The 12434-nt window shown below is 44.5% G+C and overlaps 1 protein-coding gene across 2 annotated transcripts in view; it reads left to right on the top strand.

Moving 5' to 3' along the window:
- Positions 1 to 12434, top strand: part of ELP1 (elongator acetyltransferase complex subunit 1) — a 56112-nt gene that overhangs the window by 22061 nt on the left and 21617 nt on the right. For both annotated transcript variants that reach the window (XM_004710957.2, XM_045296555.1), the window contains exons 15-26: positions 2654 to 2760; positions 3303 to 3406; positions 4237 to 4290; positions 4378 to 4483; positions 5286 to 5401; positions 5978 to 6051; positions 6876 to 6954; positions 7046 to 7125; positions 8518 to 8655; positions 8754 to 8839; positions 9160 to 9308; positions 11438 to 11561. In XM_004710957.2, the coding sequence (XP_004711014.1) occupies positions 2654 to 2760; positions 3303 to 3406; positions 4237 to 4290; positions 4378 to 4483; positions 5286 to 5401; positions 5978 to 6051; positions 6876 to 6954; positions 7046 to 7125; positions 8518 to 8655; positions 8754 to 8839; positions 9160 to 9308; positions 11438 to 11561 (1217 nt within the window). The remainder of the gene's footprint in view (positions 1 to 2653; positions 2761 to 3302; positions 3407 to 4236; positions 4291 to 4377; positions 4484 to 5285; positions 5402 to 5977; positions 6052 to 6875; positions 6955 to 7045; positions 7126 to 8517; positions 8656 to 8753; positions 8840 to 9159; positions 9309 to 11437; positions 11562 to 12434) is intronic.

Here is a 12434-nt window from a genome sequence, read left to right as displayed (position 1 = left end):
TCAACCCACTTGGTAAAACGGCTAAGTCTCCTTATGAAGACTGGAAAATGCATTGAAGAGTGGTGAAACTAGGACTAATGCTAAGAAATGAAGGAAAACGTTGTTTAGATGTGTTCAGTGTTTTTATTCGATATATACACACTTTCTGACAGAGAGGTGTTTTCAGATCTTAGAACTGATTTTCATAATGCCAGAGGGAATTAGCGTGACTCATTCTCACACACGAATGTAGTGGGAGGAAATTCCATCTGTATGTTGCCTTTTTGGTTCCTCTCTTTTTCTCTGCTGAAACCTCCGTGTATGGTGGGTTCGAGAGTTGGCTCTGAGTCCCGACTTCATCTTCTTGCAGGCGGGGCTTGCCTGAGTGCCACTCTGCAGCGCACTCCCTCTCTCCTCCCCCCGTCCATACATGGCGTCTTAGGCACACACTGCTACTGCTCCCCGGGCTCATTTACGGTGACAGCCCAACTGATTACATTTCTGTGCTTTAAACTCCTTTTGCAAATGAGGAACCTTCTCAATTATGACTTAAAACATATTAGAATGCAATCGTTCACACCTTAGCTTTGACTCAGCGTGCTTTATGATATTTTGAAAAAACGTCTAGGTGGCTACATACAGAATATATTCTAAGCACATGTAGCACCCTCAGAGTTAACAGGAGCTTATATTTTTAAAAAACTGAGTGATTTACATAAGAAATGCCTAAAGTATCCAAGTTTCCTTTTGGTTGAATCGGAAATTCTCATTAGCTTGTAAAAGGTAAAATTGGATGTCCTCATCTCATTTGCTTTAATCTAATAAGGAAAGTTACCTAAAAAAGCATATTTCTGCTGCTTTGATTTGAAATTATTACCCTAATCACATTAGATTAAAAACTGTTTTACTTCACCGCCATTGAGTCGATTCTAACTCATGGCAACTTTGCAAGACAGTAAAACTCCCCCTGTGAGTTTTCTGAGGTTATACATCTTTATGAAAGCAGAAAGCCTCATTGTTCTCCCCTGTTTCACAGAAAGTAACTATTTTGTCATAACAAAATATCAGTGATTTTACAAAAGAGATCAGGTTATTGCTGTTGATCTGTCCTTCGTGTAATGTAGTGATTATGTGATGTAGTGGTTATGTGTGAGGCTGCTAACCCCAAGCTTAAAGCCGCCACCCGTCCCTCTGCTGGAGAAGGACAAGGTGTTTTACTCCGGTAAAGAGGTAGCAGTCCCAGAAACCCGTCGTGAGTCGGAATCAGCTCATGGCACTGAGTCTGGTTTTCTCGGTTCTTTGTAAGCTATTGTACTTATTGTAGTTCATGCTGAACTCCAGCTTAAACTTGGCAAAGGGTGCTCTTCAAGTCCTTAGCACACATGAACACAGTTGTTTCTCACAGCATCCTTTTGAAGTATGTACCCCATTTTACAGAGGAGACCCCTAAGGCAGGTAAGGTCAGTTAAGGAGTAACCCAAGGCCATCCAGATGGCACCAGCATCCAGTTCCAACCCGTCTTCACAGAAAATCGAGTACTCACAAATATGGAATGTTTGTAGTAGTCGAAAGTAATGCTTTTTTGTGTGTGTGTGCTTAGGGTTTGATTGGGGGGGTAATTTATTTTTGGCAGATGGATGAAAAAATCTGAATGATTGCTATTACCTACTCTTCATTTTGAGACACCTGTACTTCTCCCTTTCCGTTTCCTCGGGAGAGAATGTTATGGCAATAGCAGATTCCCTTCTTCCTACAAATGAAGAGCCACTAGACAAATTCTATGAGGGTAAATCCAAAACCTTTGCTGCTGGGCTCCAGGTGTTTATTCCAAGCAAAATGTGCCAAGACATACCGCTGTCAGGAGTAGCTGGCTGTAGACACGTTCTCTCAGGAGTACGCCTGTCAGTCTCCTCAGGGACTTCACCAAAACAGTGGCTTCGGGAAGAATCTTCTGGGCCAGTTAGATGCAAGGCACAGCGTCAGCACAGAGGGCTATGAAGGCTGTTTTAGAGGGCTCCCAAAGGAATAATCTTGATAGATTCTCTCCAAGGTCACAGGGCAATAGCAGAGACTCAGGAAGACCTTTCAAGAAAACTGAAAACCGCGTTGTGAGAAAAGGGCCGGGAGGAATTTTCCATCACGACAGTGACATGCATGGCCCTCCTCCTGGGGTAACGAGCCATCCTGAGCCGTCCTAGGAGAATTTGTTGGGAAACCTGACCACTCTCATCCCTCAGTCCTTCTCTTGCCCTTTCAGACCTCTTTCTGTCCTCAAAACTCAACGTTCACAAAGAACGTAAATCGAGACCCTCAAATATGTCAAGACGGCAATATGAAATGGAGAAGAATGTTGATAAAAGTCCAAGAGTGCAGAACCCTTCAGGGGAGGGGGAGAGAAATGGAGGCACTGTTTTCAGAAGTGTGTTGATCAAGATAGAGGCTGGGTCCAAAAGCAGTAGCTTCACGTGTCAATGCTTTGGTTTAATGAAGCTTTCTCTGATTTTGTAGCACAACTCCTTGACCTGCTCTTGTCTATTGAAATAGTCCAGTACCAAAGGGAGACTACTTGCTTGCTTTGCAAAAAAAACAACCCCCAGAACATGTCACTATTTCCAAGATAAGTGGTCTGTGCATGCCCCCTCCCCTTAGCCCTTCTCTTTGTTTCTTTTGTCAGCTCATCTGTGACAGTGGATGGGGTCATAATCTCTCTGTGTTGCAGTTCCAACACCAACTCAGTAGCATTGCAGCTGGCTGATGGACAGATTTTTAAGTGCCTTTGGGGTGAGTATCAAAGTGCGAGGGAAGTGTGCCTAGGACTGTCGCAGAACACGGACTGTGAGCACCTTGTCAGTGCAGTGCTGTTGGGTCTTTTAATGACCCTGGAGAGCCCGAGGCTATCGAATGGAACTGCAGGTGTATGTATTCCACCCTTGGGGAGAAAGATGAGGCTTTCTACCACCATAAGTGGCTGCGACGAAGGCCTTAAGCAGGAGAACAGTTGTGAGTTGCGACTGACTTGATGGCACTTAACAACCACTACTCCTCCCTTAAAGTTTTACAGTTTCAGAAACCCACAGGGGTGTTGTACCATGTCCTAGAGGGTTACTGTTAATTAGAATGGACTCGATGGCGGTGAGTTTGGTTTTCAGGGTTTGTCTACTATGTGTCTTCCCATATAATGAACTGACATGGTCTGCTGAGCTGCCACATTGCATTTGGGAAGTGTTCTAAATTACACTTACGTGTTTTAACGAGTGTGATGGCTAAGATTCTTTCCAAAGAGTAGACCAGCTCATTGTAAACCAGGCCTGTTGATTCTGCAGAGTCACCTTGTCTGGCTGTTGAGCCGTGGAAGAAGCCTGGGGGAGTCCCGGTCCAGTTCCCTTACCCCTGCATGCAGTTTGAACTGGCCATGGTTGCGGGAGAGGTATGTGAACCCAGTGCAGGAAAGTTAGCCCTTAAAGGAGTTACACAGGGGCTGACGGTGTTAGGTAGAAAGGGCACGGATTTTGGAGGCGAATGCAAGACGAGATTCTGGATCTCAGCTATGGCCAAGAGAGCTCCCTCAGAGCCTCAACACTTTCATCCATCACCTGGGATCAATACCTAGTCTTGGGAGAAAACTAAATGAGAAAATGTATGTGATTAAAAAATCATACAGAATATAGTAATTCGTTCTTTGCTTTCCTTGGGGGTGGGTATCAGAAAATAGGAAACTACAATTGTCAAACTTTCATATTCAGTTATACAGAAAACACTGAGTTAAGTTTTCTTGAGTATCTTTTAAGGACAATAGAAATAAAACACTCGGAGCTTGGAGAAAGCTCAGCATATTCAAAGGCTATGGGAGGCAAGATGGCAGGAGTGATAAGTGATCGTTTGTAAAGATTGGACGTTCCAGGTGATCTGTTTGGTGGTTGGTAAGATGAATATGGTTGTCCGGTGGAGAGAGGGAGCGGGACACAAATGGAAGGGAAACCAGCAGAGACGTTTGGAGGGGAGTTGATGAGTGTGGGAAAGGGGGTATGGTTGAGACATACCTGTGGGGGTTGGGTAGAAAGGACAGGGCAGGCTGAGGGAGCAGCTGTCATTATCACCCAGTCTCCATGGTAACAACCACATCGTCACTCCATATCTGGTGTGAACTGCTCATCGTCACTCCATATCTGGTGTGAACTGCGAGAGCGAATTGAGGGGAGTGTTAGGGTTAAGAAGCTTGAGTTCGAATGGTTGTAACTCCAATTCTTTTCTTCTTAGGAATGTGTCCTCGGTCTGAGCGAGAGGTGTCGCTTTTTCGTCAATGACACTGAGGTATCGAGCTGGTTGGGCACTGTCTCCTGTTAGTGTTTCCTCCAAGCAATACTGCCAGGGCCCCTCACCTCCCTGGTCTCATTGCAGGTTGCATCAAACATCACATCCTTTGCTGTGTGTGGCGAATTTTTATTGTTGACCACCCATTCCCATACCTGCCAGTGTTTATGTCTGAGAGATACCTCGTTTGAGAGTAAGTTTTCCGTCTATTGAATAGAAACAATCCCTCTTCTACTACCTTTGTCCTTGGACTTTAAGGGTGTTTGCCGGGGTAGGGGTTTTGTTTTGATTTTACCTATTTTGGCTTATCATGAAGTTTGAGAACCCTAGCTAACCTTCAGGGTTTCCTTACTTAGCCCCTAATGTCAGTATCAAACGTCAGGGAGGTCTGCCTGCATCAGTGAGCGAAGACTTCCAGAGAAAGAGATCCTTTTACCAACAGCACATCCTATTGCCCCTCGGCCACCAACATGCATCCACTTTACTGTAGAGCTCCTCCAAGATGGACATTGTGTTCTCACTGCAGGGAAGGCTCCCTCTTCTCCCTGTGGCCGCCTCTGCAGGACTCCGTCTCGTGACTGATAGGAAATTAGCTCCCTTGTCCTTTTCCACACTCCCTTTTGTGTGTATGAGCGTACACATTTCTTCCTTATTCTAAAGAAGCCCACTTACTTTCTCTTACTTCTGTTTGGGAGACTGGACATCTTTCTCTCCCTGTGTGATTATGCTGTGCTAAGAAAGGAGGAGCTGTCCGAGCCTCCCTGTGTGGCTCCACTCCACCTGAGGGGCTGTGAATATTTGTGCGTGAGGACTCCAAGGGAGCGCGGCTGGTCCGGGGATGAGGGTTTAGTGGACTGCCCTCAGTGCCAGGGGGAGCACCCAGGAGCCGATGGTTAAGGGCTCTCTTCCGTTTGGGGTAATACGTGCGTTTTCCACTGTGGTGTCCTGAGAGTGGCTTGTCCAGGTAGTGAGTCTTAAAGCTGTGGTATCGGTAGCATTACAGGCAGGCCTGAGCAGCAGTGGGGTGTCCAGTGAAGAGATGCTGCGGAAGGTGGAGAGAGGGTCACGCATCGTCACTGTTGTGCCCCAGGACACAAAGCTCATACTACAGGTAAGCTGATTTTTAAGGTGATCCTTTTGATAGTCGTTAGGCACACGGTACTAAATCGAATTCTTGCAGAATGTGTTTTAGACTCTTTAGTCCCTCATTCAGAATCATTTATCATACGCTCTTCCTTGCGGGAATGTTTGTTAACTTTGTACAAAGGAATGTCGGCTGCCAAAACTAGTGCTGTGGAATGGGGTCCGACTTTCAGTGACCCTATGCAACAGAATGCAACTTCCCCTCTGGATTTCCAAGGCTGTAAATCGCCACAAGAGCCAAAAGCCTCATCTTTCTCGCTTAGAGAGCCGGTGGGATTGAACTGCCGGCCTTGTGGTTAGCAGCTAAACGCATACTCCACCACGCCACCTGAACACCTTAATGTTGGCTGGGCAGGCTAAAAATGCTGCTGCTGTTAAATGTCACAAAAACATTGGGCACAGCTAAATTCAGCTAAAAGTGTACTTGTTTTCCGGCTTTCTGGCAGCTCTTGGTGAAGAGTTAGAAAGTCAGATCACGTGTTCTAGTACTTACAGCTTTTCTGTGTCATAAAAAAACTCTGTTCTTTATTTTTTTCCATTGTAGATGCCAAGAGGGAATTTAGAGGTTGTTCACCACCGAGCCCTGGTTTTAGCGCAGATTCGTAAGTGGTTGGACAAGTAAGTGCCTATTATATGTGACTAGTTACCTTCTTATTATGATTTAGGTGCGAAAAGACTCAGTCTTTTTATTACTTTTTTCAACAATTAAGAAACCTACATTACTTGTGACTTCAGTCAGATTTTCATAAGCATTTTCCCTTTCATATTTTGATTTTATAACTATAGGGTATAATAGACTTTATAAGCAGAGCCCATCAAATCCATTTCTATAGAGTAGATTCCAACTCATAGCAACGCTGCATAGGGATTCTGACTCTCTAAGTCTTTGTGGGCTCACAGTCTCATCTTTCTCCCACGGAGTGACTGGTGGGTTTGAACTGCCGACCTTAAGGTTAGAAATGTAACTCCTAATGCACAGTAGCACCAGGGCTCCTTTTTAAGCATAAAGAATCATACAAAACGGGGCTTCATAAAGGGACCTGCAAGGGATCAACTCAGGCTTTGGATGGCTCACGAGCCCACTCAAATGGTTCACAAAGCGTCTTTGTTTTCGCAGGTTTACAGAGGGCTCTTCCAAAAAACTCAGCCACTGTCCCAAAGATAATGACCCATTGTTTGGATCAGTCGGTGGGAAACTTTGTGTCAGGAAGAGCTGTCTTACTGTTTTCTTTTAAAACTAAGTGATTTTCTGTTTTATGTAGACAAGGCACCAGACTGCTATGTCGACCTGTTCACAACTTTTAAGGAGTGAAAGGGACTTGATACATAATTTTGGGGGTTTCTGAGTTGAGTGGAAATCCAGTGGCAGTTTCAGCATGTTGGCTATATTCCGATTATAACTGGGTTGTATGGTAATGGAAACATTCTTTGTCTCCTCACAGACTGATGTTTAAAGAAGCCTTTGAGTGCATGAGGAAATTGAGAATTAATCTCAACCTGCTTCATGATCACAACCCCAAGGTGACTCTCCAAATCGGACATGCACTGAGCTCACTAGAGGCAAGAACGAACATGACCTGAACTGAAATCTTTCTCCCCCATTTTTGGATAGGTGTTTCTTGAGAATGTGGAAACCTTCATAAAACAGATCGACTCTGTAAATCATATTAATTTGTTTTTCACAGAACTGAAGTAAGTATTTTGAATTGTTTATAAGTATAATAACCCTAGTTTTCTTCCCTCTGATTAAAATCAAACGGATAAATAGAGATAAGTCAAATATGTAGTTCGGTATATTTTGTTCTTATTGCAATTTCCAGTTGCCACTGGGTTTCCTTTTGCTGCTCCACCTTTTAAAAACAACCTATTTAAAAGCTGACTTTAAAATATGTCATTCAGATTATTTACGTTATCTGGTTACTTGATTTTTAAATAATCATCTGAACTTTTTGTTTAAGAAAAATTTTTTTAGGAGATTGAAATTAAATGATGTCCTTCTCTGACACTTAACAGCTTTTTAATGAGATTTTAAAGGCATAGAGCAGCTGAGGCAATTGTACAGTGAGCATCCTGTGGTTTCCCTCTAGATTCTGTCATCCATATTTGCTTGCTCTGTGCCTACTGTCCAGCCATCCACCTTGCTTTGAGGTGCATTTCTGAGTATGCTGTGGCCTGAGGCCACTTCACCCCTCAGGACCTCACCTGGTGGAGCCGAACGAGGCTGTATTCTTGGTGTGTAGGAATTTTGTTGTTGTTGTTTTATGTCAGGTGTGTTTAAAATGAAATACACAAATTATAAGTTCCTTGAGTTTTGACAGATACATATTTCGTGTGACTCCAAACCTTCTCAAGCTAGGGGCTATTTCCTGCATCTCAGGGTGTCTCCTCAAGCCCTTCCCACTGAGTTCCTGCCCTCACCCTGGCTCTCACCTCTGAGCGGTTCTCTAACTGTGTGCACAGGAGCCGTAAAATGTAGCCTCATATGTATAAATGAAGCTGCGCACACCAGGCATAATGCTTTCAGGACCACGTGGGCGCCTGGATCACGATTTGCTCAGCGTTAGGCATTGGGTAGCCCGCACGCCAGTTTGTTTGCTCAGTCCCCTGTTGATGGACAACCAGCTATCCCCGCTTTGGGTTAATGTGAATCGGACTTCTGTGAACGTGATTATACAAGCCTTGGGTGAACACGCTCTCATTTCTCTGGGATGAGAGAGAACCTGGGAGTGGGATTACATGGTCATGGGTCACGGCAGCTTAGTTCTAGAAGAAACTCCCAGACTTTTTCTAAATTGATGTGATTTTTAAAAATATAGGCAACATAGAAGCACTGACAACTGATTTGTGTAGTTCTTATCACTTAGAATTCAGTATGATTTGAATGAGTCACTTTTTAATTTGATGAACTACTAAGCAGACCTTGGGAATTAAAAGTTGTTCCCAAACTTCTTACTTTGTTTTGTGAGTCTTTTTATAATTAAATGGACTTTACCTCATCGTCATTTGTATTCTCTTATTGGTCCTTTAGGCATTTGAGAATTGGGGCATATCATCAATGAGTGATCTTCTAACACTTGTTCTTAGGGAAGAAGATGTTACACAGACCATGTACCCTCCCCCAGTTTCCAGCGGTGCCCAGCTGCCCAGGAATCCAGAGGGGAAGAGCGTGGACCTCATTTGTGACTCGCTGCGGGCAGCCATGGAGAGCATAAACCCTCACAGGTACGTCCGCCGCCTCATGAATGCGATGCACGGGCTCGTCCGTGGTCGGCCACGTCATCTTTCTCGTGCTGCTGTCTCTCTCTCCTTCGTAACCTCAGGTACTGCCTGTCCATCCTCACCTCCCATGTGAAGAAAACCATCCCTGAGCTGGGAACCGTGCTTCAGAAGGTCCACGAGCTTCAAGGTAGAGACCTGGAGCGGAGTGTTTGAAAGTGCCCTCCGTTTTTGGCATTATTCTGCCCTTTGGAAGGTTCTGCTGACCGGGGCCATGACTGTTGCCTTATCATTCACAAGTGACCTTTTGAATGTCATTTCACTGTGAGACATTTTCAGTGTTTGCTGCCCTACAAAACATGTGAAAAAGAAAGGAAAATACATCTTATCTGATGGTCTTTTCTGTCAAGAAAATGTATAATATGACTTTTTATCTTTTTGGTTAAATTGTTGGGGGTGTGGGCCTTTCCCCTCACATGTTTTGTGTTGGTTTTTCTTCAACACCCACAGGAACTGCGCCGCCTGGTCCTGACGCTGTGAGCGCAGAGGAGGCGCTGCAATATCTGCTGCTTCTGGTGGACGTCAATGAGTTGTATGAGCATTCTCTCGGGACCTATGACTTTGACTTGGTCCTCATGGTCGCCGAGAAGTCACAGAAGGTACATCTTTGGGGAGTTTTCTATACACGTCATGCAAGTACAAATCTCTGTTCCCGAGAGGTCAGCCACCTGTTTGAAGTTACCCTGTGAGCGCCAGCCTGGGGCTGATCTGTGGGACTCCAGAGCTCTTGCTTTCAATCTTCAGGCCATCATACTTTTGATTGCTAGGTTAGATCACGAGAAAGACCAGGCTTTCCACTCCCATGAAGAATTACAGTCTCAGAAACCCACAGGGGCCGTTCTGCCCTGTCTGTAGGTTTGCTGTGAGTTGGAAACAATTCAATGGGAGGGAGGGAGGGTGGGAGGGAGTTTATATAAGTGAACAAAAATGTCTTGATAGTTCTTTAAAGATTACTCTCTACTGCACCACCTGCAGGTAGCATGCCCACGTAACTAATGCATGAACACACACATAATGGGTGAAAAGAATAAAATGTAAAAAACTGGCATAGCATGCTTGTACACACCATGTATGTTAAATGAAATATCCTAAATGAATTTTGGCCTCATTCACCCTCCTTGAATAGTCTAAGAATGTTATGTTGAATCATAATTGTATAGCAATGGTTGAGAAGTCATGGGTGGAGTTTGGTGCTCTGGGCATCTGAGCCCTGGTCTGAGAGCGGAGGAGTTCCTGGTAGTCAGCCTGCACCTGCGGGCTGGGGTGGAAGGTCAGTGCAGGCCCCCTGTGAAGCTGCTCTCTGGGAACATGAGCTGCTAGGCCACATGTTTGCTTCCATTGCACGTAGTGCTTACCCCTGGATGCACAGTCTGTCTCCTTTATTAGGTGCACTAGAGATTAAGGGCTTTGCTTCACTCGGTATACGTGTTAGATTTTTACTAAATACTTCTTGATTGAGTATTTTGGCTCACATTACTCTCCCATTTCACACCTGTGAACATTTCATTATTACTTCCTTTGGCATTTTCCTTGTGTAATGCTTTGTTTGCCTAGGGAAAAAGCACTATAAAGAAGAGGCATTTTGTTTGGTTTTGTTAGAAACTCATTTCGTACAGGAGGTGAGCGAGCTGAACACGATAGGCTCCAGGGCTTGTTTGTCAAGGCTCGGAGGTTAGCATCCAGCTCGGCGGTGTAAGTGTACTGTTCCTAACCCTTGGCCTTTGCAAACAGTAGGCATGAAAAACCAGGAGAGCAACAGCAAGCTCGAGGCCTTAGGAGAAAACCAAGATGCATTTGTTGAGTATCTTCTATACTGGAACCTTTTTATTGTAATTAGCCTATGAAAGAAATGCCTGTGGCGAAACATTAATCATCCTTCTAAATGGAAGCTAATAATACTCAGATTTTGGAGCATTTTACCAAAACTTGTTTTTGGTTTCATATAATATGTAACTGCTCTATTGAGGATAAGTTTAAAGTTGTATAGTTTGGGATTTATTTTTTTAAAATCATTTTATTGGGGGCTCGTGTACTCATACCACAATCCATACATCCATCCATTGTGTCAAGCACATTTGTACACTTGTTGCCATCATTATTCTCAAAACATTTTCTTTCTACTTGAGCCTTTGGTATCAGCTCCTCGTTTCCCCCCTCCCTCCTCCACCCTCCCTTCCTCCCTCATGAACCCTTGATAATTTATAAATTATTATTTTTTCATGTCTTACACTGACCAATGTCTCCTTTCACCCATTTTTCTGTTGTCCATCCCCTAGAGGGGGGTTATATGTAGATCATTGTGATCAGTTCCCCCTTCCTCCCCCACCTTCCCCTTCCCCTCCAGGTATCGCTGTTCTTATTGTTGGTCCTGAGGGGTTTATCTGTCCTGGATTCCCCGTGTTTCCAGCTCTTATCTGTACCAGTGTACATCCTCTGGTCTAGGGAGATTTGTAAGGTAGAATTGGGGTCATGATATTGACCCCAGGGGGAGGGAGGAGGAAGCATTTAAGAACTAGAGGAAAGTTGTATGTTTCATCATTGCTACACTGCACCCTGACTGGATTGTCTTCTCCCCGTGACCTTTCTGTAAGGGGATGATGTCCTGTTGCCTACAGATGGGCTCTGGGTCTCCACTCCGCACTCCCCCTCATTCACAAATTAAATACTTTCTTTTGGTATGCAAACTGAATTACATTTAATATGGGTACCTTGTTGTTTATCTTCTTAGGATCCTAAAGAATATCTTCCATTTCTTAATACACTTAAGAAAATGGACACGAATTATCAGCGGTTCACTATAGACAAACACTTGAAGCGGTATGAAAAAGCCATCAGGCACCTCAGCAAATGCGGTAAGTGACAAGGGTTACCGTCTGTATTTCGGCTTAAAAGCCTTAGAACTCGGTAAGGTGTAGATGATAGTTTAGACATGAACTGTTAGCAATTTCTACTGGTGAAAACGTTAACAAGTGGGTGTGCACGCTCTTCATTCTTTCAGGCATTCTGGGAAGCTGAGTGTACAATAGGACTTCGGTTCTGTTTAGTGTTGGGTAACACAGCAAAATCAGAAGAGACTAGCATGTGTACAATGTGGATGTACCGCAGCAATAGCTGCAATGGGGAACGTTACAGGTCGAAGCCCTGGACCGGGGCATTTGGAGGGGGCTTACTGATGTGGGAGATGGGCTTGTTGCCAGGACTATGAAGAGCAGCCCGTCAGGTGGCTGCCATCTCTGAGCACAGGGGGGTCCTTGTTTCTAACTCTGCTGATCAGCAGACATGGTTGCTATGCAACATGTACGTGCCCCATTCAAAGAGGAAGATTACGTTTCTAACAGGACTTATCATTCCAGTGTACCCAACTTTGCAAATTTGGGTCTGTTCCAGTTTGCCCTCATTGGCCATGGCTGAGCCATGAAGGATGGTTTATAAAGCAAACCACTTTTGAAGACCTGGAGGAGTTTCTTAGCTCAGAAAGAGGAGCACATCCTTTTTGGGCTAAGAACCCAACCCCCTAACCAGACTCCCTGCCATCGAGTCCATGCCAGCTCTTAGTGGCCCTGTAGGACAGGGTAGAACTGCCCCGTGTGGGGTTTTGAGACTATCTCTCTTTTTTTTCCTTCTTTAAAGATCATTTTATTGGGGCCTCTTACAACTCTTATAACAATCCCTGCATCAATTGTATCAAGCACATTTGTATATATGTTACCATCATTCTTTTCTTT

This window comes from Echinops telfairi, unplaced genomic scaffold (assembly GCF_000313985.2).
Source record: "Echinops telfairi isolate 266 unplaced genomic scaffold, ASM31398v2 ScPeMD7_7410;HRSCAF=8448, whole genome shotgun sequence".
NCBI classification, from domain to species: domain Eukaryota; kingdom Metazoa; phylum Chordata; class Mammalia; order Afrosoricida; family Tenrecidae; genus Echinops; species Echinops telfairi.
This window is presented reverse-complemented; position numbering and strand designations above follow the sequence as displayed.